Genomic DNA, 26,366 nt, shown 5'->3' with positions numbered 1-26,366 from the left:
AAACATGTACAAGCCAGCTAACCCTGCCTTCAACCTTCTGTTTACCATCCATTTGCTACATTACACAAGATTTAAAGCAGGGATACATTTTTTTCTTGTTTTGTGTTTACATTAGCGAGATTGGTATCAGTTTAATTAAATCAGCTTCAAATCAGTTCATAGCAGGCACTATTCTCCTTGTGTAGACAGCAGCAGAGCATGGAGCCAGCATAGCTCCATCCAGCTCTGCCGAGGTTGCTGAGGGCAGCCCGCAGCAATGCAGCTTGGGGTCACCACCTCCACCAGTGGTGCCAGAAGGAGAGCTTGGAAATTCCAGCAAGCTTTCTTGGAAGTTGTCCTAAAAGGTGTCCTTTGTTAACATGAAGGAAACATTAAAAATTGTCATTGCCACTGAAAGGAAGCCTGGTGCTATTACTGCAAGGTGGGCTATGAAACAGGGCAGGCAAGGCAAGTTCTTCTTAAATCCCAGTGCCTTTTTGCCATATATGCATCACTAACACCCATTTCTTTCCTTTGCATGGAGTGCTATTTTCAGTTTTACAACTTCTTTGAGGTGCTATTTGCTTACCACCCAGGTCTCAGCTGGTGTACCAGCATTAGTCCACAGCTGTCCTCACCACTCAGTGATCTAGTTCACGTTTTCTTCACTCCTTGTTTTTTGTTGTTGGGTTTGGGTTTTGTTTTTTTGGGTTTGGTTTTTTTTTTCAGAAAATACTAGAAGGACCTGAAGATCTGCCTGTTTGCTGAATATTTCCTTCTCAATTTTTAGCTGTGGGCTTGATTCGTGGCTGTGGATTCTCTTCCATTGGCTCTGATGAGGGGAAGAATTCATCTCTGGGTGATCAAAATGATTTATACCCATCATGCATTTATCCCTTTAAAATTTACTGTGTGTCACACAGACACAAACTGTAAATGTCTTGTGTGGAAATGAAACCTGTTGTGAGTGACTTTGAGCACACTGGCTCTCTGGGGAGCCTCAGCTGCCCTCAGCCTTGGGACCAGCTCTCGGAAGAAGCCTCACAGTGGCAAAGCTGTCCACCAGCCACCACCAGCAGAGGTGACCGAGGGGTGGAACAAGTCAAAAGGAGGTTTATGAACATGGAAGCTGTGTGCCTGGCTCTTTCCACCAAGCACAAGGACTTTTGGAGAACACAGCTCTTCCTCAGAAGAAAGCTCTTGGCAACACAGAGCGATGCAATAGCTGGCGCATGAAGCATCCAAGGGCATATGGGATCTTCTCTGGGGCCTCACCAAGGATAGTGCATGACAGCCCCTTCCCCAACAGCCACCACTTCAACTCACAGAGCCCCTGCACAGCTGGGGAAGCTGTGGAAGAGCATGCTTGCCTTTGCTTCTATTGTGAGAGAACAGATTGTTGCCATCAGGAAGCAGGCCCTGAGTCAATACAGAAAGGATGCACGCAACCTCTTACAGCTAGGGTCATGCAAAATATTTAGCACTTACATCATCATAGCCTTCCCCACCATGCTTTCAAAATACAAGTTAATGCATCTGCGGTATATACTTTGTGCAGTATTATATCTAGTGATTTTGGGTTTTCTGAGGCTGAGTGCTTTACTAGCAATCACCTGAACAGTGCAAGCTGTGGTTACGCAATAGTTGAGCGTCCCTAACCAGGTGGGTGTTTCATCTGGTGTGCTTTCCCAGTCCTTCCTGCATGCCCGGTTGCTGGCACTGATGCTTATCTGACCATGGGGTAAGTCAGCTCAGGAGACTTAAATGGGCAGAAAACTGACCTGGCAAAAAAAAGAGACTTGCTTTCTGCTAGGTAAGCTCCTGCACTGGCTCTTTGCAGGGGCAGGGAGATGGGAGTGCCCCTCAGGGTGTGGAGGAGGTATCTTCATTTGAGGAGAGGGGGACCATGCCAATGCTGACCAAAGTAATTTTAAAATGATGTGGCACAGCAGGCTCTGTTGCCCTATCCTATGAAGGGACAGCTAGACACAGGAGTGCAGGCATCGTGATGAAATGGAGCATCCCACACGTTGAAATTTGAGGTCTTTCCTGAAATCCCTTGTAGAAGAGAGCTTGCAAGTGCACTTGTGTTGTTCATATTGTGTTTGCAAATAGGTTGTCTGGAATCTTCTGGAATGGATTGTGGAGTCTCTTTCCTTGGAGATATTAAAAAAACATCTAGACACAGTCTTGTGCAACTGGCTGTAGGTGCTTGAGGAGGGAGGTGGACAAGATGACCCCCAGAGCTCTCTTCCAACCTCAGCCGTACTGTGATTCCGTGATTTTGTGATTCTGTGTTGAAGGCCCATTAAATACAGTTCAGAAGCAGCTGTAGGCACAGGAGCCTTAGGGTGGAAGGCCCCAGCCGCTGGGGTGGAGAGCCAGAGTGCGGTTTCTTAATTAACGTGAGTCAGCCGCAGTCTACACTAGCGATTGATGGAAAAGTAGGGTTTGTGGAGCTCCCTGGTGCTCAGCCGTGTTCTCACTGCCTCCCTGGCCTCCTGACCACACTCATGCAACCACATGGTCCACATCAGGGAGCTCCTCTGACTTCACACTCGTATATTTTTCAGGTTAGTTTCTGGCTTTCTAATGGCTGTTGATCTGGCTGGCTGTGAAGCAGCCCTGCTGTAGGGGATGGTGCAAGGGAAACGGTGTGAAAACTTCTCCAGAAACACAGATTTGCATTTGCTTTAGCACAGCATGAAACCACACGGGCAGTGGCCCAGTACATGGTGCCCTGAGTCACCACTGCCAGAACTCTGCCCTTCCTCCTGTCCTTTCCACGTCCTCCTGCCCCTTCTCCAGCCTTTCTTTGCTAATATACACTAACTCTGGCACTTACTCAGCCAGCTTTTCCTCACTAATGTCACAAACTTATTTTCATTTCTTTGCTCAGAAAGTTTTTTGCCATTTTAGTGGGTGAAATTGGTTTTCCAGGTAGCAGGAGCTCAAGGTACCTCGCAGAAGGACAGAGGCAGGGGCAGGCAAGACATTCATGAGAGCCTTTTGGCAGTGGTGAGATGCTGCTTTGGCTTGGCGGAGCCAGAGTCAGACACTCCTGTTTGTTCACTCCCTGATGTAATTATTTGTGTTCTTTCCTGCACTTTACTGATAAAAATGGAGGTTTTAAAAGGGTATGTGAACTGTACTTGTAAATGTAATCACATTATTTATTTATTTATTTATTTATTTTTCACAGCTGCTGAATCAATCCGTTTAACAGCTCACTAGCCCAAAAGGAATGCTGGATATGGCTGGAGTGTGGATAAATAGTGAGCTGATAGCAGGGCTGAGATGCAAATCTACAGATAACATTTGACTTCAGGGGAGCCAGCTGTAGGGGAAGAGGCTCTCAGAAGCCCTTACACCCGGCTGTAGGGTACCTCAGGAGCAACCCTGGAGGAGCAGAGAGAAGAGCCAGCAGGCTGACAGGCAGCCCCTTCCCATCCCTCTCCTCATGTTTAAATGCAAACAAATGCTGAGAACAGAAAACAGAGTATTATTAAAATATACATATCCCTGCCATTCCCTGCATGTGAATAATCCTCTTTTCCTCTAACAGAGAATATATTACTGAGAGTGGGCTTATAATACAGAGGCATCTGGCTGAGACTAGAAAGAGCAGCATGCTTATGCATTATTAATGCTTTAGAAAAAACAGACTTCCGTGGCCTGACTGTATATATTGGATCAGTATGGAAAGGCCTTTATAGGATAGTTAGCACTGGTAACTGGCCCATTTTGCTTATCTTTTGCAATAGAATAACCTCCAGGATGAGGCATGTTTATTTTGCCAAACAGTGAAAGAGATTATGTTTTGAAATCGCTTTTTGATGAGCGGTTAGTTCCCAACACTACTTTATTTTTAAAAGCAAGAACATAATCTGAGAAGCAGTGCAGGGCGAGCATAATAGGGAAAATGCAAATTTCCACCTTAACAAATCTGTAATCACTGACTGGGTCTTTAGGGATCCTTGGCTATCTGGGAACAACAGTGGTGCTGCAGTCTCGCCAGTGAAACAGGAAACATTTGAGGGGAACAAAAAATTATAGAGGGGTTTCCTAAGGAATAACTCTGGCACAGAGGAGCTGCATCTCTTTAACTGGTTTCCGTCTTGACAAATACAGTATGACGTAAGAAGGCTAAAAACCCAAAGCCAGTGCAGTAGGGCTGGAGGCCATGGGGGCTGCCCAGGTATGAGACATAATATCTTTATCTTCCAGCTTTGTCTCCCATCGATTTACCCATTGGAAGAGTGTTAAATCAGCAAGAAACTGGAGGAGGCCCTAATCTTGGGAAGACAGAGCAACATTCATTTGTGTGCTGCTCCTTTTCAAAGGATGAAGTGACTTTCTGAGTATCTAGCTCGTAAATCAGGGGGGTGAGGAGACAGCCTGGCTCCCCTTTCTCTAGCCTCTGACATGAAGACCTCGGCTCAGCAGAAAGATAGAATCACATTTCCAGCAGCACACAGAGTCCACCAGCCGTATCTCTGAGCTTATACAGCGAAGTATTGGCACCCGCCTCCTTGAGCAGGATTCATTTCACATGTTTGTGTCTGAGCCGGTCACTCTGGGCTGCTTCCATAACCAGTAGGTGTTCTGGGGATGTAATTCATCCCATGCAGGACTAGATACCTAACAGAGGTCAAATGCATTGCTCCAGAAAGGGCCTGTTTCTCTCTGTCGATTACAAAGAGAGCTGAGACTGCTGCCTCTGCTGCCCATGAAATGCTGGCGAGACCTCAGCCCTGTGGCAGAGGTGGCTGGTCACAGCATCCCCTGTGCCGGCAGCTTGGCACTGCTGCGGCATGGGGCCACAGCCATGTGGCCGTGGAGAACCGCAGCTCCATAGCAGAGCTGGCACTGACCCAGGGTACAGCGTGGTGGCACCTGAGCAAATGACCCTGGCCAAGCAGGCTTGTGGGAACACCACAGAGGGCTGCTCGGGAGCCAGGACACACATAGTGGCTTGGGACAGGGTGTGTCTTCAGGGAACCTGCTGTCTGGGTGCACGGTAGTCAACACATATCTGAGGCATCCTGAAATCCCAGCTGAAACTTGGGCTCTGCTGAAGCAACAGGAGAACATGCATGAAACGGGATTTCTTGACTGGGTTGCAGCGATATGCACCCTTCCATTCCCTTCCATTGCAGGTTGCTGCCTGGCCAGCTTGAGAAACAGCCTCGTCTGGAGGTGATGGATGCACGGGCACCTATCTGCCATGCACAGCTCCATCAGGTTGAGGTGGCATGGAGCTGCTGTGCTCATCCAGGGGATGTGCAGGCATGTAGTGGCTCCAGCCAGACTGGAGATGGGCCGTGGTGGCTATGCAGATGCCAACTCGCTCCCAGGACCATATGGGGCAGCTGTGCCACACTCTGCAGTGGTACTAAAAACCAGCCAAATCTTTGTCTTTTGGGGAGATATGTCTTTCTGGAAAGCCACGGAACAACAGTAAAACAAGTTATTCAGAAGCCTACCACTTTTCAAGCCCCTGGGAATGGTGCAGCTTGACAGTGGCTCCCAGGCAGAGCCAAGCAGCCGCATGCACCGTGCTGAGCCTGGGGACATGGGGGAAGGCTCAGGGAAGGCACAAGATCCAGCGATAGCTGTGGCAAGCATCGAGGCATAAACTCACGGTGTGAGATTCACACCCAGCGTGTGAGACTTGAGGGGTCTGTCACTTCGCAGAGCCAGGCTCCATCCCCCAGCGAATACCAATGATAAAAGGATAGATGCTGCCAGACTGTTTGGCCTTGCTGTCACTGCAATGGCAATGACACTAGGCTCGAAACCCGGCAGCTCTGGAAGAGGAGCCCCAGTCCTTTGTCCTGCCTGCAGGACTGTGGCTTTCCCCAGAATACACGACACCATCTGGGTTTCTCCGACAATATTTCCTGTCCCAAGGGAAAGGAGAAGCCCCAGAAAATGCTGTTTTCGCAGCACATTTGAAACAAGCTAGCACCTCCCTGGTTGGGGAAGTCTGAATATTCTGGCCATGCTCCTGCAGTGTTTGATCCCCCCCTCACCTGGTCCTACCTGCCTCTTTTGCCCCACTTCAGAGCCCCCTTTTTCTCAGAGCGGGGAGGGAAAGCAGTTTGCCTTGGCACATAGCTTGCTATGAAAATGATGAATTCAAGAGCACGTGGAGCTTGTGGTTGCAAAGAAACCGTCTGATCAGCAGAACTTTTCTCCCTCAGCTTGTAAGGGCAGATTCAGTCTCAAGGCCAAGCTGCCATGTGGTTATAAAATAGAAGCAGGCCTTGTAAGAACTGATCTAACTTTCTTCAATTGTCTGTGCATCTTTAATCACGTTCACCACTTAAAAAGCAGCGGAGCTGGCAGCTGATAATTAGGCTGAGCCTGCAGCAGCATGGCCAGCGGCCAGATCACATGGCTCCTTTCATCTGCATATTTATGCATTTAAAGGAGAGGAAAACTTTCATAACATTTTAATAACTAGGTTCTTCTGAATCCATAAATCCAGTCCTCTGGGCTTAGCCTACACTCTCTTTCTGATCTTACATAAGTGGAAGAGGGTGGGGTGTTTTGTTTGTTCTCCCTATTCTTTTCCTGTGCATGAACGTGCAAAGCCCATCCTCTCAAGTTCAGGGTCCTCTGGAGGATGGGAGGGTCAGACAAGGTAAAAACTGCACTTCTAAGGATGTAGGTATAACTTTGATTTGGTTCCTGGCATGCGAACAATTCCCCTTTCCCAAGACAGCTCATCTACAGACTGCCAGGACTGAAGCTCCTTTGCTAAAGAATGGCTCCAAACAAACAATTCCTGATATCTGTATTTAAAACAGAAGCTACAGCACACATTGGCCATTGCACTTCTTAGCAAATCACTGACAGATCCAGCCCTGGGATGTCAACTTTTCAGACCATGACCTGAAAGATGTCAGAATGTGGGGAGCTGGTCCCAGTCTGGGTCAATGGGTGATGGAGCGCTCCCTCTGCACATGCTGACAGAGAGAGACGGGTGGGCAGTCCCCCTCCAAGCAGCCTGACTGCTGCTAACCTGCTGCACCGCTCTGCACTGGCCACTAGCCCACTGGCCACCGCCCCAGCCCACTGCCTCACCTCCTGGGAGGGCAGTGTCAGGGTGATGCTGTGAGGAGCCATGACACGCGGGGTGCCATCTCCATCTCCCCTCCCTACGTGTGGCAGCTCCCTTGACAGTCTTGGTGATATCCTGCAGGGTCCTTCGCAGTGAGGCTTTGCAGATCTGCCTTCCCTCTCCCCGGCAGCATCACCCAGCGTGTGCATGTGGGCTTTTCCATCAGCGCTGAATGACAGCCGCTATCAGCAGGAAAACAGAAAAGGTGAGGATGAGAGACTAATCCTTATGGTCCCGTGTTATCTTAGTAAGATGGAGGAAGCACTTAAAACAACACGTCACTGATTTCTCAGTTAAAATAAAACAAAATAAAAACTATTTAATGAGATGCAGTTCTTAAACACTATTACTTTTTTTTTAAAAAAAAAGGAAATGTTGGTTGTTTTGTGCTGGAAGCAGCTTCAACCTAAGATTCCCTGGGTGAAGCAAAGGTATTTTGCTGATTTATAAGGGTCTTGGTAGAGGCTTTAGTCGTTAGCATATAGGAGGTGAACCAACAAGCAAATTGCAATGATTAGGCAATTTCCAGAGTACATCTTGCACTGGCCTTTAGCTGCGCTAGTAAAACTTTGGGGTTTGACACTGCTCTAGAATACAAGTGAATTTAGGCTGGTGCAGCTGCTTTGTTTCAGAGGTAATGTTAATGATCATAGTCATGTAACAGTAGTTTTGCTAGACAACGTGAAATAGTCAAGCCCTGAAAAATGCAAACCATGGCATTAACTTCACTGGCAGGGAGCATGAATTGTTTCTTGTGTATTTAAAGAATCATAAGAAAAAAACAAGGGTGTGATTAATTAGGAGTGGGAGTTCTCAACTCCCTCTCCAAGCAAATGAGGAACAGCACTGGACAAGACACAGAAGCAATGCTATAAAGTTTATTGGCATTTTCCAGCTGAGCTTTGAGAGAATTTCCTTTGCTCCCCAGTGTCTCCATGACATTCATAAACCGCCTCTCTGACTACCCGATGTGATGATTAACTCGTGTCCCCAGGTTTCATTATCAAGCTTTTAATCTAAGCCTGAACTCTCTGATCTATCATCTGAAGTAGTGAGGGAATTTGCAGCAGGGTTTTTCCCAGCAAAGAAAAACAATTCATTTGCTAAAGACATTACGTGGGAGATATAACTTATAGGTACAAGAATTTGGAAATTTGGATGTTTATTTTGTAGCTTTGGGGGTTGCTGATGTTTCTACTTCATTTTGAGGCTGAACCTTATATTTCCAGTCCTGTAAGCACGGCAACAGATTTCCACCAAAAAGTCCATGAGAAACTGCCACTGATTTTGATGGGTTTGAGGATATATACTGATAAACGTAACATAATGTAGGAATTTGCATTTTCTTAAGCCTTGTCTAGACTTGGATTTGGAAAGTGTGGTGCATCATGTGAATAACGCAATGTATTTCAGGCACTGTGGGTTTAATGCAGGGCTGTAACCCTGGCTGTTTGCAGGAGGCTATTACCGCATTGTATTTAGCACTTGCTAATCTAGAGATCATCGGCAGTAGGTGAAAAGAGAGGTTACCAGTCAAAGGCAGGCTGATCTTGTGGTTACACCTTTCAGATGTGGCCTCCTGCTACACGCAGGACTATTTGGGCTCAGAAGGCACAGAAACGAGGGCTCCCCAGCCGTACCACCACCGGTGTGCTGGCTGCCAGGGTCAGGGTCTGTGGGGTGCTGAGTGAAGGCTGAGAGTGTGGGTCTACAAGGTGTTAATGAGTAGGTGGGCTGGAATGGCACAGGGGGACTGGGCGGTGACTAATGACAGGAGGGAGAGACCTGAGCGCGCAGCTGTTGGTTATAGATTCGGGGGTGAGGAAGAACAGTGGTCACGGTACTCGGGAGTGGGTGAGGATAGGGCAGTTGTGGTAGTGGGGACAGTACAGGGACATAACTTGGTACCCAGAAAGGCCAAACATATAGTTCTTAAACAGGGCTGAGGGTTCAAAGGCTTCAAAGCACAAACCTTTGCCTGGAGCTTTCACACAGAGCCAGGACCTGAAGTTCAAGCAGAGGAGTCTGGCAACCGCTGTCATCCCTCCTTGGTGCACCTAGACTTGTTTGATGTAGTATCTGATACACTTTCTGATTAGCCAAGAACTAACACATCCACCATCCTGGGCTACGTACAGGCTACAGAGGAGGCAGAGGGGCTCATAGTTACCTCACGTGTAAAATTCTCTTCTGTGGAGTTTCCTTCACCACCACCATCTCCACACTGCTGTTGGTGGCACTTCGGTATACTGAGACAATGGAGCCAAGGAGAAAGACTGCTGTAAGTGCTGTGGTTAGGGGGGAAGATTCACTTTGAAGTCCTACCAAGCCACCACAGAATCACAGAACGGTTTGGGTTGGAAGGGACCTTAAAGATCACCTAGTTCCAACCATCATGATGGGCTATTCTGGAGACTGGAATGACATTCACTAATTCCTCAAACTGCACCCCGAACCAGTTCTTTCAGCTCAGTAGGACCAAACCGCTCCGAACTTCTAGCCATGAAGATCAGTGCTCAGCACGTGAATTTTTAGGAGACCTTACAGAAATCAATGTTAACCCAGATGTGTGATATGGGCCTACAACTGCCTGTAATAAGTTCTTGGGTTTTCCCAAAACTAACTCTAAAGTTCTTCTGTTTGGGTGCTACTTAGAGCATCAGCAAAGTGTGCAGAATATGTCACGTAAGAATACAGGTATGACTTTAATTGTTATTTGAACCTTGTCTGACGCACCTGGAGTTGCTTTTTCTTTACTGGACTCTGTCCCCCTCGCTCTGCTCCTCAATCAGTCATGAAGTCACCAGCCATGTAAACGGCTGCACAAACATACTGAACATGAGTCATGCGGCATCTGTTGCTATTTATTAAACTGTGGTTTATATCTTTGGAGTACATGGTATTATCCTTCATGGATGTGGCTTTATCTCTGTTACTACAATATGGACTTAATTAAGAGTATTAGCATTTGTGTTTAAAAAAATGATATTCCTAACTTTTATCTATGGAGGCAACACTTTCATATCCAATCTCTCCTAATGGCAGCATCCTTTGGGAAGATGTGATAGACACATTTAGGTAAATATTATTCCTCCAGCACACATGGTTTCCATTGCAATTGATCCCCCACTGTTTCCCTGCAAGCACTTTCCTCTGTTACATACTCCACAATGGTGGCTGAAATACTGATCAGTGATAGCAGAGACAAATCGACTCCAGCAACTGGGAGTTTTAGGGGCAGCAAATGTTTGTATCTGAATATCTGTTTTGTATGTACCGTAGTTACTGAAACACAGGTTTTAGGTGTGCACTGAAATTTTCACTGGCATTGAAAGTCTGAAGTTGCTCGAGGCAGTTATAATTTAATAAAAGGATAGAATGAATAAAGACTGAGTGAGACGGAACGTAAAGACAGTGCACTACAAAACAGCCACGTGGGCCCAAAAGCTGTAGAGAAGGTGGTTGCTCCCGTAGCCTCCCCTGCAGGTTGTGAGCAGCCTGGGTGCTCCACACAGACCTGGCACAGGAGCTGCACCTGAGCAGCTCACGAGCTGCCTGAGGCTTCAGGGCCGTGAGCTGCTCACTGCAGGCTAGCAGAGAACTCTACGTGCTTTTAAACCAGCACGTCCATTGGCAAAGCTTTCTTAACAGATGATAACAGCAAGAAGCTAGGAAAAAGCAGGATGGGAATAACTTCTTCCAGTGAATGTGTTTCCTCTGACACATGTTGGAGTATAGCTCTAGATGCAGCCAGGTGATGAAGCACTTTCCCTTACCTAGCATTCACTGGGCACCATTGGGCTGGGATGTCACCCCAAATCAGACTGAAGCTGGCATGCCCACTGAGCGTTACACCACGGGGAGCTGCACAGAGGTATGAGGAGAATCGGTGCATACACTTTACCAGCATATTTGTGGCATCTTCTAAGTCTCTAGCACATTAACAGAACTGGACATAAATGCATGCCTGTGCCCTAGCTATCTGTCTGTGCCAGCATGATGGATGTGCTCATGGCAGTCCGGGCCATAAGAATGCACCTACTGGTTTGCAGGGGGTGACCTACAAAAGCCACTCATTGTGGCAACAGCAGATTAAGCACTGGGATTCTTTGAAGCCTGGCTTCTCTTTCAATAATAATAATAATAATAATAATAATAATAATAATAATACCCCTTGTGCTCAAAACTTTCAAGGCAGGATGATGTGGTCTTTGCTCCCAGGCTCTAACTGCAGGTTTGATGCTGAAACCTACATTTACACAAGCGACACTGCCATACCCTGCACCATCTGCCGAGGGGCTGGACCTGGCTGCCTGGTAGGCAATCATACAATGAAAACTTGATGAAAAAATCTGCAATGTGAAAGGAGCATCACACGACTAAAATACACAATGCTTTTTTACCAGGAGAGATTTTTGAGACAGTAAGATATTTCCAACACAAACTAGAATCACTTCAGCTTTTGCATTTTCTCTCGTTTCTTCCTCTCTGAAATGACCCCAGGCTGGCCCTTGCCCTTGCTTTGGGGTACCTACCTTGGATTTGTATCTTAGGAGGCTGAGAGATATGGAATAAACTCTCATTACCTCTTGCTAATGTAAAGCACCGCACAGCAGATGCCTGAAGCCCTGCTCAGTGGGGTCGATGTAAAACAATAGCGGACCCCTGGCAGGACCTTCCCTTCAACCTCCACAGGACTCACTGTAATGGAGAGCGTGCTCTGTGGCTGTCCATTTAAAAAGCCTTGCCTTCACAGAGCTTGCAGCGATGTGGCCGCCTTCTTGTTGTGCTAACTAGGAATTCCCATTAATTGATACCACTATCGAGAGTCCCCCAGCCTCAGTGCAAGCAGCAGGGGTTATAGTGCATGAGAAGGCCCCCATGCAATGGCATTGCTGTGAGTTAATAGAGTCCTAACGAGCTGAAAGGTGAGATCCTGCACTAGGAAACACAGGACCAGATCATGAAAAACACAGCACACCACCAGGCGAGAGCTCAAGCATCTTTAGTTGGGGGTAGCCCAGCTGGTACAGGGGCCCATGTGGCAACAGCCACACCGCTGTAGGCTACAAGGAGTCAATGGCAGCATCCCCAGAGCCATCATTTCCACCCAGCAGCGCAGGCTAAGTGGAAAACTCAGCGTGGCATTGCACAGCGGCTGCAGCATGTCTCTCCTGCACAAGGCCAGGGACCTCCCCTGGCGAGGCATCAGATCAGCGACGATTTGGGCACCGTATGGTCCCTGCTTCCAGGCGCCCCCAGGAATGGAACATTATGTTGCCAACTCTTACAGCCTGAAATTACACTAACCTCCGCATATTTTTCAGAGGCCACATCTACAGTTTTAGTGGAGGGCAGAAATGGGAAGATCTTGGGACCAGACTGTCTCTTCTACACCTGTAAGCCTGCAAACACAGCCAGAGCTTCCTCCAAGACCTAAGTGTCCAAGGGGCTTGGGCACATTCATACACTGCTTCGAGCACTCAGAGGTTGTCCTCAGGAGTGGGTAATGATGCTCAGTGAGCTGAAGGTGGGAATACTTGCATTTGTTCACTTGGTTGCAGTAAAGACTTAAGACAATTGAAAACTTTTCAGAGCATGCTTAGAATAAACAGTCATTCTTTATCATACAGAGTCACGCCTTACACATAAATAATTTGAATGGTTCACTCTTTCACGGAAAGTAACAGAGAAAAACCTTCAAGGTTGATACATGGGAGCTGGCATTACAAATCACACAGGGTCAAACCCAAATCCTGCACCCAAACATTCAGACATTTGGTTCCAGAGTTAATCTATATACCACCTCCCACCCCTGCCCTAGAAGGAACTGAATCAGGACCCTCCTTGGAAGACCATGCACATCATCAACCTCTGGTTATGGATCCCAACCCTGCAACCTCGTCCCCATTGCTGAAATTCAGTCCTTTACATTTGCAGTGGTATGAAATCCTGGTTGGAAGCTGCAGAAGGAGCTGTAGCATTCTTCAAGGTGCATTATCCATAGGTTTTTGGAGATGACTGAACTAACTAAGCCTACCCAAGCCGGATCCCTTGCAGCTATTTCTGTATCTTGGCTGACAAGCTGGTTACCAAAGCAGCAAGGTATTGCACAGTCTAGCAACATCTGACTAAAACTGGGATCATTTATATGGAACAGCAGTGTGGGAACAGATAAAGAAACTAGCAGGGCTGCAATGAGAAATCTGAGCTTTGATCAAGGAGACAGCAGCATTTGACTGAGCTGGCAGGGAGATCCCATCCCAAAGCAAAATAAAGTATGTCATTCTTTTCAGCAGAAGAAATTCTCCCCAGTGGTTTGTTCCTCCCAGGATCATTTTATGTGGTCTTATTGTCTTTAAAGTTTTTCCCCTGAGGAAGCCGATCGTTTAATATAGACTACAGCGTCAGCATCCGGTATTAAATCAGTCAGGCTACTCTGAAACGAGGCAAGTGGGCGTCCTGGAAAGGAAATAAAAATACAAGTTTAATACAGAAGATAGGCTCACCTTGACCCATGCTATTTATTGCAAAAGACACAGGAACACACTGCGTGCTCAATGGACGGTCACTCCACCCTGCCACAGATACGTTTTACACACCCAGTAAACTCAGATGCTCAGCGAGTGTGCACAGGAAAGGACAGCCGGGCCCCAGAGGCTTTCACGTCTTGCTTGGCTTTACCAAGCTGCCCTAAAAGGGATCAATATGTTCCCACAGCTCTCATTAATCCAACTGGCAAAGTTAGGCACTTGGCATTTCAGCCACACACTTTTGGCATGTTCGGCTGCAAAGATGAGCTGTAAATGTGTGAGGAAGAAAAATGTCAAAGGGAAACGTTAACAGACCACAGGCGCAGTACGGGATGGTGGGGATCAGCATCCGAGCCAGGTGCTGCAGACAGGATCTTCTGTCCCATGTGCTGCTGCTTCTGCATCCCCATGGCCGTTTTAAGCAGGGTTCCTTCCAGCCAGGCACAGCAACTAACAGCTGCCCCATGAGGAAGCCAGATGCGATGTGTTAGGCACAACTCACACAATCCATTGCTGGTGTGAAACCAGCTCTGAGAGATTTACGTTGCATCCTAAGCCCTCTTATGTCACTAGTTAGCCACATGCCAACTGCACACAAACCCATGGAAAAGCTGCGGTTTTGGTAGTTTTGGGGTTGTTTTTTTAACTGTCATGTAAACTGACAAGATGCGATTCTTCAGCACCATCGTGAGTGAAAACACTCATTTACCTCATTTAGTGTTTCACTTTATAAGTAACAATTTAGCCCATGATTGAAGTATCAGCTAAATGAGGTAATTTATAATAATCCTGTAAACATGCTAATCGCAAGAGGCTATAATCAGAGCTAATTACAGGGATACTTTGGAAATCCATTGGTTTGGGGCTTTAGTTTTGATAAAGGGGATAACAACTTGTAAGCTATGATTCTTTTAATTATAACAATAGTAACCACGTTCTTTTACATAGCTTCTTTCATGTCTAAAAAACCCACAACTTTTTTCAAACTATACATACCACAGGAATTGTTTAGCCTAACACCAAAGTGAAGCCATCTCTGCATGAAATAAATAACTGTTCAACAATGCCTAGCAGTCCCGTGCAAAATGTGTAGAGGAAAGAAGGTGCAGAAGGAGAATCTAACTTCTCTTGTGCCTCCTCACAAATACTCAGGGGGACCCTTGGATGCCCACCACAGCAGCCATCTGGTCTTCAGCGTAAGGAAGGCAGCTTCTGTATGTGCCTGTAGGCTTAAAGAACTGTGGAGGAAGGCAGCAGCAGCATCCCCACTCGTGACTGAGGAAGCAGGGGCATCATGTGGCAGTACTGTCACGTCTACCCATGCTCACCTGTCCACGTCCTCTGCTGGGTGACAATAAAACTCTGACACTGCGACTGGGAGTTACAAATTGCGGCAGCTTCCTCGGCGCTGTGAACAGAGAGCAGGCACCCCAGGTGGCTGTAGGAGGGCCAGCACTTGTAGTCTTCTCCTTCTACCGTCCGGAAGCCCTTCAGGGAGATGTAGCCTGGGAACAGAAAGAGGGTGCTTAGGGGAACAATAAAGTGCACTTTCTGAGACTTGTTACACTATACACTTAGGACGTTGCACTTCAGCAAAACTCTTAAAGGAAATGCCATAGGGATAGATGGAACTGACTGGCTTTGATGGAGTACGTGGAGCTGCAAAGTTAGAAGAAACCCAGATCCTGACCTTTGGTTCTGCTACGGAGCACAGGACAGAACTTGACCCGTGGATATAAGAGAGGGGGCAGAGCTCTCAAGGGTGAAGGGACAGGGGAGTGACTGCAGGGGAGGGTGAGAGGGGAAGGCTGCTGTACAGACCGACAGACCCTCCACTTCTTCTCTGGAGAAGCCAGCCTCACGACAGCCCATCCCACACCTCAGCCCCAACAGCAGAACCAGCTCATTGCAGATCCAGCACCGAGCTACGTGGAGCCCCAAAGCCCGGTGGGGGAAAGGGAGGCCAGATCCTGCTCCAGGGGGATACCAAAGACATGACAAGCCTAAGCAGGTGATGTCCAGGCTATCGTTCATTGACTGCTAAGTCTCTGGGATGGTGATCATTTTGGTACATTGCTATTGGGCCAGTTGTCAAGCCAACAGGTAGGTGTTGTTGGAAAATACTAGTAATTCCTGTTAAAGCTGCTGGTCCTTCAGTGCAAATGATGGGATAACTTTGTTCATAATGGTGCAAATTCCGGTTCTTTCACACATAAAGAGATTTCCTTCCACAAGCCACCGTCACCACCCCACCATCTCAAGTGAATGCTCAAGAAAATGTAAGCCACAGTAACCGCTGGCCTTTTGAAGCCCTTCTTTTAAGTAACCTCATCCCTACCACCAAACAGGTCCTTTTCAGAGAAATGTACCCCATAAAGCCTCATTTATGCATTCACAGGTCCAACACGATAGTCTCCAGAAAAAAGAGATTCAGAGGGCACCAAGACCCCAGCTACTTTGTCACAGTCATCTCAGTGTTGTCACCTCCCTGCTGTATGTTCCTGTAATAACCTGTGCGCAGCAGGCAGAAGCCACCAAGTGAAACAGGAAGTTTCAGCATCAGCCTGGAAAACTGACCTGTTGGTTCACAGGATAAGATGACCCCAAGGACAGACAGGAGACACTCAGTTAGCTACTCTGGTCTAGTTGCTTAAGCTATCCCAAATATAATCACTTGAAACACTGATGCACATTATGAGAAGAGTATTTAGAAGCAGTGCAAACACATGTCCATATGCAGGCCAGATTGTCTGCACTGCATTTACGTTGCAAAGCAATGCAATCATGCATAGCACCCATATCAAAAAACAACAAAAGTCTGCTCAAAAAAAGAGGTACTTTTGGTGCCTTTCCTAGTGGCTACACACTGCTTGCATGTATGGGTATCTGGTCCAATTCCTATCTCCAAGCTCCTCACTCCCTCATTCAAAATCATTCACCTTTTAAAAGAAGAGGTCTTTTCTGCAGATAGAGCCCAGACTTGTACAGATGTAAAACGTTTTCAAAAGCTTTCAGGGTTTCATTTATTCCATATCGTAAATTACCTACGTTGAAAGAAAAAGATGACCAAGATGAGTAATTCCACAAAATACCATTTAGAGACTTCTAATAAAAAAGTTAATGTATATTAGCTGGTACCTGTTGCATTCAGAATATCACTCAAAAAAGGCCGCAAAGCTGGTGGCGCAGAGTGTGGCAAAAGATAGGTGAAAAAATACCTGCAAAAAATCCCACAGACTGATTAGAATACAGTGGCTTAGTTTCCCTGGTGATTAAGTTGTCTATATTTCCCCGTGACTCAATTATCCATATGCAACTAGTAAGGCTAATTGGTTATTAAGTTATGTTTGACAAAGCACTTCACTGGCATCTCACAGACAGGTTCCCGTCAGCTGGCCTGAAAGCTCAATCCTTGCAGCACAGCACGCTGCCAAGCACCACCTGAAACCTACCTTGCACAGGCTCATGCAACAGAGCTTTCCCTCTTTCCCCAGGGCCATTTTTGAACACTAAAGCATTGCATTTCCCACCAAAACCAGACCTATAGAAAAGAAAAGACTCACGCAAGACTGTTCCCTTGCCCTGGAAAGGTTTGGCATTCTTAATGCCCCTGGAAAGGTAGGATGACTCATTCCCTGAACCTTCCAGAGAACTCCTGTTCTACAAGAGACAAGTGTATTACTGCAAGGCTGCAATAATCTGTGCAGGGATTTGCCCTTTAACGCTGAATCCTGCAAAATCAGGCTCCCTTACTAAGTCCTTCTGTGAAAATATCCAGTTGCCAAGGCTTCCCCCTGGTACTTGACCGGCCGAGCATCAATGGTGAGTGGAAGTCATCGTGCATTCAGCTGGTGGCCAACACAAAGTGGCAGCCCCTCGCCCGTTATCTGTTTCATCGCTCTTCCATAGGTGCCCATAGTCTCCACAGGGAGAGTCGGGAGTTCCAGGGAAGGGTTATAGCCAGCCTGTTCCCAACAATGGGGGTTCAAAGCTGGTGGGCTTTGGCAGGTAGCCCATGCTGCCACCACTTTCAGCAAACACAGCCGTGGATGTCAAGTGCCAGGGCTTGTTTGGCAAACAGTAAATTCACAGGTGCAACCTTTGGGGCAAGTTTCTAGAGGGCGTTGGGGAAAGGGAGCAGCAGAAGACAGATGCCTTCATTCTCACCAGACAACAACTACACAATTTTCCTGCCTTATAAGGAAAATAAATTTGCTTCAAAGCAATCCTTAACTGCCCTTTGACGGAGGTGAGGGGGAGTCACTCTGTGGAAGAAACAGAAGATGCTAGAGGCTACATGGCAGTGAGTGAGCTCAATCACCCCAGTTTTTCCCCCCCATCTTGCTGGACATACCGATATGCATTGAAAAGATTCTTCTTTTCATTTATTCCTTCACATTTCCCAACCGCAGAGCACTTGAGAGGGAAGCTTTTTGTAGGGAAGTCGAGTGTGCAGTCATTATCTTCCTTGCATGACAGTTCCTCAGTGCTGGCATCATCCATGTCTGTCACTTTAAGGTTTCCATCCACCATAACAAACTGCCTCGGCTGGAAATCCAAGAGGACTATTGAACCCAGGGGGGAATGTGCCAAGTAAAACAGCAGTTTCACAAGACTCAGGCAAATCTGAGAGAGAGATGAATATGCATGGGAAAAACAGATGAAAACCAGCTATTAAATTGGAAGTAGAACAAAGGGGAGGGCATTCAATGAAATTAAAAGCAAAAAAAAAAAAAAAAAGCATATAGCACTTAAAAGGTAATTATATGTATGCTACAAAATTTATTATCAACATTGCCACAGGATTTGACTGGTAAGTAGTTTAGCAGCATTTTTTTAAAATGTGCATATACAAAAAGAGACATTTGCAGCTAGAGGAACTAGAGGAGAAAGCTGTGAGGAAAACAATAGCAGCCTTCATGTTTCAGGAACTATATTGATTTGCTAGCTGAAATCAGAAGGGTTTTTTCCCACTCTGGCATAGAATTAATACATTCCCCTCCCTTCCCCCATGCTGCTCCATACAGACTGAGGCTCCATGGTCATTAATACCAGATTCATGCCTTGCTGCATCACTCAGCAGTATGAATTTGGGCGTACAATCGTGCTTCTGAAGAATTAGCCGAAGCATGCAATGTATTTATGGCCAGCTTTTTTGCTTTTATGTCAACTTTCTGGCAGCAGGGAAAGGCCAGACAATACCTGATCCAGCAGCAAGTTCAGTAAATAATTTTTGAACAAACTGGAGCTAGAAAAGCGCATTTATACTGTGCCAGCACTTTGTTCAAGTAGCTTTTTGCAGCAGTTCTCATTCATTATCGGGAGTCCTGGCATCAGACAAAGATATGATCAGACCGTATCGTCAGCTAGGTGTGCCAGGCAGACCCGCGCCACCCCTCGATGCCTCTGATAGGGATTTGTGCAGGCGCGAGCGTTTGTTCACTTGGAACGGCTCGCAGAACCACTGCTATCTGATGTGGCTCATCGGAGGGGAATCCCATCCGTTTAGACACCTTCGTTAGGAAACAGGACTAGACAGTACCACTGTAAATTCTGAGTTAGTGTCTTCATCAGTCAAAAGATTACTGAAACCTTAATGCCACCGTATCAGACCTTGCCCCCAGCTTACTCAGCATCGTGGGTTTCTAGCTCTACAGGAGACTGGCACTTTTGAGAAGATGAGGTGCTGGGAAAGCTATGTAAAAGCCAGTATGAAACAATTTGTAAGCAGAAGTGGAACTCCACAGGCCAAGAGAAATGACCCTGGAAGCTCTGATGCTATTTTAGCTCGATTAGTGAAGCAATCATTAGAATCCCAGCTTCACCTCCCACAGCTGAGTGAGCACAGTTGCCACACTCGCCCTCTGGCTTGGATGGCAAGGCTCCCCTTCAACATTAAGGGCCACATGCAGACAGGGATTTTATTTTGGGACTTTCGTTGTGGTTTTATTTTGCCCAAAGCATTTCTTATTGACATTACGGTACCCATGCTTCTAATCGATGCTCTCCTTCCTCCTGGGAACCAAACAAGTAGCAGCAACCCCCCAGCTGAGACCTTGAGGCAAACTTTAACACAAGCTATAACCAAAGTAAGTCCTGTGTCTTAAGTCTTTTGTGTTCTGGGGAGCTTAAGAGTCCCTACATGGGATGCTTAGGAGACAACGCAGATCTAATGAACAGGGATGCCACCCTAGCTCCTACAGCTGGAGGAAAGCAACGTAGTAGTGTTTGTACCGCAGTAATACCTAAAGGGCTAAGATCAGAAACATCATACAAACACAAGGTGAGAGCCAGGCTGCTCTGCTTGCTGCCTAGACCAGGTAGCACACAGGCAACAACAGAGACGGAGTACAGTGAGGTGGCTGTCCCGAGCCAGAGCCAGCCGCTGTCCCGAGCCAGAGCCAGCCGCTGCGGGGCCTCACCACGAGCCCCTGCGTGCAGTGGCACAGCTGGCACACGGGGTAACACAGGGTGTCACACACCACCGCCCTGAGCAAGACTTCGTGGCCATCTCCTCCTACATGTAGCTCTTTTAACAGTGCTCTAGAGAGCAGGAATGTACCTGCGAGACGCCAGCCCAGAGCTATTTTAATGTGTTTTAAAGGCAGCGAAAGCAAAAGGATCGAAGGACAGTTTGCGGGAGCAGTGCCAGCACAACCCCGCTTGCCCCAGCGGTCACCACGGGCTCTTCGCATTTACCCTGTTTGCGGTCTAGAAGCGACTGATAAAACTCCCTTTGTTTGCTCTCTTACTTTAAATCTCTCCTCCCAAGGGGTCTGCAGAAGATGAATCATCTCCAGGGGGGCTCCCAGCTCCAACATAGCTGTGACCCGTATTTCAGCATCTCCGCTGTTATCGTAGCACTGACCGTGCAGCTGCCGGGAGGGAAGGAGCGAGTGTCAGAGCGATGCCGCCGCCGGCGCCAGCGGGTCCGGGCCGCCCGGGGACGGGGAGGGCAACACGGCCGGATCGACTAAGCCCGGCTACCGAGCGGCGCACAGCCCCCCCCCACCCCCCGAGAACTGTCCGCACCGAGGGCGCACACGCCGCAGCCCCCCCGCTCCGGCGCGCCCCGCCGTACCTGGACGATGCCGGGATGCTGCAGGCGCCGCAGCAGCGTCACCTCCTTCAGCAGCTTGTAGGCGGCCAGGCGGCGGCAGCCGGCCGGCGCCCCGTAGCGCTGCACGCACTGCCGCACCTCCCGGCCCGCCCCGTGCACCGACTTGAGGGCGACGGCGCCGCCGCCCGCCAGCGCCGCCCGCGCCACCACCTTGGTGAAGCCCCATCCCAGCACGCTGACGCCCGTCGCCAGGCTCAGGTCGCCGCAGCCCAGCCCGCCCGCCGCCGCCTCCCCGCCGCCGCCCGCCGCCGCCGCCAGGCGCCGCAGGTCGCGCCGCCGCTGCCGCAGCTCCTCCCGCAAGCCCGGCGGCAGCGGGAGCGGCGGCGGCGGCGGGGACCCCGGGCGCCCCTCGCCACGGCCGGCCGGCAGCGCCGGCAGCGCCAGCAGCGCCAGCAGCGCCAGGGCCCCCAGCGCCAGCAGCGCCGCCGCGCTCAGCCGGGCGCCCCGCCGCGCCCGCACCGCCGCCATGGGGAGCGGGGCCGCGCCGCCGCCGGCTCCGGCCGCTCTGCCGCCCGCGCCCCGCCGCGCCGGGGAAGGCGAGCGCCGCCGTGGGGGCGGGGCGGGCGGGCGCGCTACCCGGCGCCGGGCGTCCCCCCCCGCGGCCCGGCCCGGCCCTGGGGGCAGCCGCCGCCCGGGAGGGGCCGCGGGGCGGGGGGCGGCGGAGCGGCTGTGGCAGAGGCGGGACCGGACGGGACGGGCGGGCTGGCGGGGGGGGCGGCGGTACGGCCCCGCAGGCGCCCCCCCAGCCCCCAGGGGCGGCTGGTTACGGCGACACACGCCGATTCCGCGGGCGCGGGTTTCGTCCGGGCGGCGGCGGCCGCAGCGCGCAGCCGAGCGGCGCGGAGCGGGTTGGAGTCGGTGACGGCTGCGGGAGCGCTGCGGAGCCTACGCTGCCGTCTCTCTGGTCAGGATAAACCCTGTTCGGTGGAAACTGCAACAGGCTGCCTAAAGCGTGGAACTGCGATTTTTTTCCAGAAAAGTAAAAAAACCCCACCAAAGCCGTCCTCCACCAAACCCAGCCGACCCAGGCAGAAAGTGCAACTCCATCACTTACGTGTGAGGAAAGCCATCAGCCGGTGACACCCGGCCAGCCCGGGCCGCCCTCTGCGACACTCGTGTACCTGTGCGGGACAGCAGAGTGCTGCGGGGGCGGCTGCGGGAGGGGCCGGGTGCCAGCCCCGGCTCTGTCCCCACCGAAGGCCACTCGGGGTAGCCCGGGGCAGAGGCAGGTGCGGTTTATCTGCTTCTGATTTAGGCGACATGCAGCTGGCTGTCCTCACCCCGTGGCCTGGAACACCCACCAGATGGGTCAGTTAACATTTTCATTTGCCTTTACGCTACTGGGTTAGAAATTAAACTAACGTCCTGCCTCCCCGCCTGGTGTGCTTCAGCTTCTACTGTGATTTCTTCAGCGGCATAACTAGCCCCAGAGACCCTCCCCGGGATCCCCAGGGAGCAGGGGGATGCAGGGCCTGGTGGGGTCACCTCCTGACAGCACACCTGGGTTTGGAGGACACACATCCCTGCTGGCTGGGCTGGCTGTGCTTCCCAAGGGCTGCCCGGTCCCTGCGGGAGCCGGCTCTGCAGGGAGCCTGCGGGTGCTGCCTGCACCAGGAGGCAACCGGTGGGACACGGTGGGTGAGATCTCACAGGGTTTGTCCTGGCCGTGGCCAAGCGGTGGGACCGCTCAGTCCTGCAGTGTTGCCGTTGCCCTTGGACACGTCTGCTCCTCCTGGCCACCCTCCGTGTGCAGCAGTGCCATTGCCTCGCTCCTGGCTCGCTTCAAGCAGAGCACACACTGCTCAGCTCACTTCCTCAGGCCACCCCTGCGAAGGAGCCTTTGTGAAACCTCCCTGAGAAACTTGACTTTAATATCATGGCCCGCAGGATGGAGGTTTCCAGAGATTACAGCAAGGCACCTATCATGACTGGTGATCCCCAAGTCTGTTTTCACAGAAATAATAAATATAAGCAATTGCTTATAAATAGCTTCCTTCCCAAAAGCCTGCAGAGTGTTTCCCCTCCACTTTTTGTCGGTTCAGTGTCACTGGAGCAGCCTGTGAGACAGGGTGCGGGTGGCAGCACCGCAGGGAGCACGGTGGCTCTGTAAGGCAGCAGGCCAAACGGACTCTGAAATCATCAGGACATTTCCAGATGACAGTCTGGGGAGGGAAGGCAGAACCCGCAGTCTGCTGATAGGTAACATAAAGCAGAAAATCTCAGGCTGCCTGTGGTTATCCATGCACATGTAGGTTAGAGGCTGATCCCAGAACAGCTCTTTCGGTAGCTCAATTTCCTTTGTTGCTTTTTAACCTTAATAGCTCTTTAATTACTGTCCTTATTTTCAAATCAAGTATACGTCTGTGTCATATTAATGAATATTCATTGTCACTGGAGAGCTATTAAATGCATTTTTACCTGTGTTTCCAAGGGAATAGATGCCAGCTGAGTGCAGTATTATCTAATTTCAGCCTGTCCTCAGCACTGTAATAATATCAAGGCCTATTATAGAAGACTCACAGATACATAAAAATAATAATGATTATTTATTTGCTTTATAGTAGCACTTACGGACTCCTGCCAAGATCATGGCTCTGCTGTGCAAGGCTTCTTGCAGACAATGGCACCAGAGGTGGCCTCGCCTGACAGAGCTGATGCTTTAAATGGAAAACACACCAAAGTGCTGCAGCAAGGATGTGGCAGAGGTGTACGTAGTCATTTGTGTCCTTTAGTTCCTTAGAGGGTTTGTGCAAACAAAACGGGGGGAGAGGAGATAACAAGGGAAGAGATGGGAGGCAAGGGTAAGCAAGACAAGGATCAGCCCTTACCAGAAGAACTGAAAAGACCCCACAGAACTGGAGTCTTCCTTGGTGCTTGACACCAGCATCCCCTGCGAGGATCCTCAGGGTGGATCCAGCATTATCTCTTACTGGATGCTGCTGGTACCTCAAGCACTAGAGATGCTCCGGTGTCTGCTTGTAGCATACAGTGCTGTGATCTTCTGAGGAAATGGGGCAGGAGTGATGCTTAATTAAATAAAGTCCGTTTGAAAAGAAGGAAGCAGTTCTTTAATATTTTTACAATGGACCTATACTGGAGGAACAATTTCTGCACCAGTCCAGTGAGCAGAGCAGGACAAGGCCAGGAGGCACTTCAGGGCTTGAAGGGGAAACACCTGAGTCAGTAGTTCCTGTTTTGTTAAGCACCTGTCACTACCGATTCAGAGACAGACAAAAAATACTTGCTACCTCGTGTGGACCCATGCATGGGCTCACATGGGCACGGTGAGCAGGACAGGGCTTGCCACAAAACATTGCACATGGAGATCTTATGTGAGAAGGGATGGCATTGTAGAAAGTTTTCTGAGCTTGCTAGCTTTGACCTCTTTGTGTCATTTTATTTTCCGTTTTCTGAGCCTCCCTGATGCGCACTACCTGTGACTGGCGAGCTGTGAGTCTACAGCAAGAAACTGCGCTCATGGGGAGTAAAAGAGAGTAAAGGGCCCCAATTCAGCTTCAGTGTCACCTAGATGCAGCCTCCAAACGTTATCACAGGGCAGACAAGCAGTGATTAATTACAAATAATATCATCAAGTGTCCTGCAGAGCAGACCAAAGCATTGGCATGAGCAGCGAGATGGAGAAACCTTACAACGACCCTACTGAGATGCCAGCAGGATTGCAGTGTCCCATTGTGGGCAGTTCCCCCACACTGCTGGTGCCTCCCTTGTCCATGATATCACTGAAGGAGTGAAGAAGAGCATAGCCACTGCCCTGCCTGACCCAGTATATCCCATCCCATCCCATCCCATCCCATCCCATCCCATCCCGTCCCATCCCATCCCGTCCCACCCCTCTGTTGTTAAGTTTCTGTCTGACTTTATTGCCTTTGCTGGCATGTGAGTGCTGTGTGGGGTAGACAGGTTGGATACATGTTGTAGACACCTGCTTTGTGGTTGTCTTGTCTCAATAGCAGACGTTGCTTAGATCCACAGAAAGCCTCCTGTCACAGCTCTCATCGTATAACCATACTGAGTGCAAAGGCATGTATGGCTAACCTGCATGACTGCACTAGCCCCACCACATCCTAGGAGCATTAAATGTGCTGCTCACACCCAGCACAGTGCTCTAAAGCTGCTGTGGTCAAGAAAGCAACTAGGAGCTGGCCATGGCTGGATAGATGAGCCTGAAAGGGAACAAAATATCCCGGTTCCTGCTCTGCATACCTGGCTCCCGCAAAAAAGGACAGTATCTTAGGCTTTCTTATCTACATTCATTCCTTCAGAGGCTAGAGACGGTGCAGAAGGCTGTCCACTGTTCAGAAAATATCGGGCTGTGCTGTAGTTTCAGTGAGTGTGATTGAATCCCATGCTGCTGAGCATCTCCTGGCTTCCTGACAGGGCTGGGATGAGAGTCCTCACATGAAAAATTCTGGTGATTTTTCCCACTTCCACCCTGGCAGTAATGTTAGCTGGGCTCCTCTATGAGCTGTAGATGCAAAACTGGGAGTCTCCTGTGCTCCAGACTAGCTGGGGTGAGAAAGCATCGCTTCATGCCAGTAGTGAAGAAATTTGCCTTCTGAAAGACAGGCTCCCCTGGGTGCATGTGCCCTAACTGGTTCCCTCCTGTCCTAAGAGGTCTAGGAAGCAGTGTTTTCCCAGGTACTTGTCTATGACACTGACCTAAAAGGGCTAACATCAAGCTCTTGGGTTAGCATAAAAAAGTCCTGGCCATCAGTCCAGAAAAGGGAAGCAAAGAGATAAAGTCTGGAAGAGGGATCAAAGAAACCTGCAGCAGCCATCCCTCAGAACAGGAGGAAGATTTAGACACCTCTAATATTAGAGACTCTTGTGAGTGTCACCACCAGTGCTCTCACCTTTGGGGGCAGCTGTTCTGCCTTGGATTTGACGATCCAAAAGGTCTTTTCCAACCTAAACGATTCTATGATTCTATGACTTCTGCCAGCTGAGCTTCTGGCTGCCTTCAGGCAGTTCCTGCCCATCTGCAAGTGTGCACATCTGGGGCAGGATGAAAGCAAGAGGAGGTCCTGGAGGGCAGCGCTTACCTGCAGGGTGCCGGGGCAGGAGCTGTCCTGAGCAGCTTGGCTTTGCAGCTCCACGTCAGCCAAGAAACCTTTTTGCATCCAGACTCCAGGCATGCCACACAAGGCTGTGCTGGGCCCCACTGGGGTGGCACCCAAGGAAAAATCACCCACCAGCCATTTCCAGGCTTTTCTTTGTTTTCCCAAGAGACAGGAAAAGAATAAAAAGAAAATTAGCTGCAGGTATGATACTTCCCTACAAGTAGCTGGGAAAAGCACTGGGAAGACAGACCTGGCTCTGCTTTTTTGTCTTACCAGCCACAATCCCTAGCAGAGTGGTTTGGTACAGATGACTGCGTGCCCCAGAAGTGAAATAGCACATTTCTCTTCCCCAGAATAAGGAAAAATTGTCCTTTTCTGTGGTGTCCAAGAAACCTGCAGCCCCCAGATCTTTTTATAGCCCATGGCAGACACAGACGTGTCTCCCTAGGCAATTCTGGCCTGAAGTTTCTCAATGGTGTTTGGCAAAGCCTGTGCTGGCATCCAGCTGACATACATGGCACCAG

At 49.3% G+C, this 26,366-nt stretch overlaps 1 protein-coding gene across 1 annotated transcript; it reads right to left on the bottom strand.

Moving 5' to 3' along the window:
• Positions 1 to 12,693: 12,693 nt before the first annotated feature.
• LOC101918495 (extracellular tyrosine-protein kinase PKDCC-like) lies at positions 12,694 to 21,280 on the bottom strand. Its single transcript, XM_055793761.1, has 7 exons — positions 20,723 to 21,280; positions 20,394 to 20,516; positions 17,996 to 18,267; positions 16,780 to 16,859; positions 16,581 to 16,685; positions 14,970 to 15,146; positions 12,694 to 13,570 (listed from the first exon to the last, which is right to left on the bottom strand). The coding sequence occupies exons 1-7, from the start codon at positions 21,227 to 21,229 to the stop codon at positions 13,467 to 13,469; spliced, it is 1,368 nt and encodes a 455-aa protein (XP_055649736.1). The 5' UTR covers positions 21,230 to 21,280; the 3' UTR covers positions 12,694 to 13,466.
• Positions 21,281 to 26,366: the final 5,086 nt, after the last annotated feature.

The sequence above is a fragment of the Falco peregrinus genome, chromosome 1, assembly GCF_023634155.1.
Source record: "Falco peregrinus isolate bFalPer1 chromosome 1, bFalPer1.pri, whole genome shotgun sequence".
Classification (NCBI taxonomy): domain Eukaryota; kingdom Metazoa; phylum Chordata; class Aves; order Falconiformes; family Falconidae; genus Falco; species Falco peregrinus.
Note: the sequence above shows the minus strand (reverse complement) of the source record. Positions and strands in the feature narration are given on the sequence as shown.

Coding starts and splice junctions, on each gene's coding strand:
- LOC101918495 (XM_055793761.1), bottom strand. CDS start 21,229: ATGGCGGCGGTGCGGGCGCGGCGGGGCGCCCGGCTGAGCGCGGCGGCG. Junction 18,268..20,393: donor CTTGGGAGGAGAGATTTAAA/GTAAGAGAGCAA, acceptor TCTCTCTCTCAG/ATTTGCCTGAGTCTTGTGAA. Junction 16,686..16,779: donor TGATATTCTGAATGCAACAG/GTACCAGCTAAT, acceptor CTTTCAACGTAG/GTAATTTACGATATGGAATA.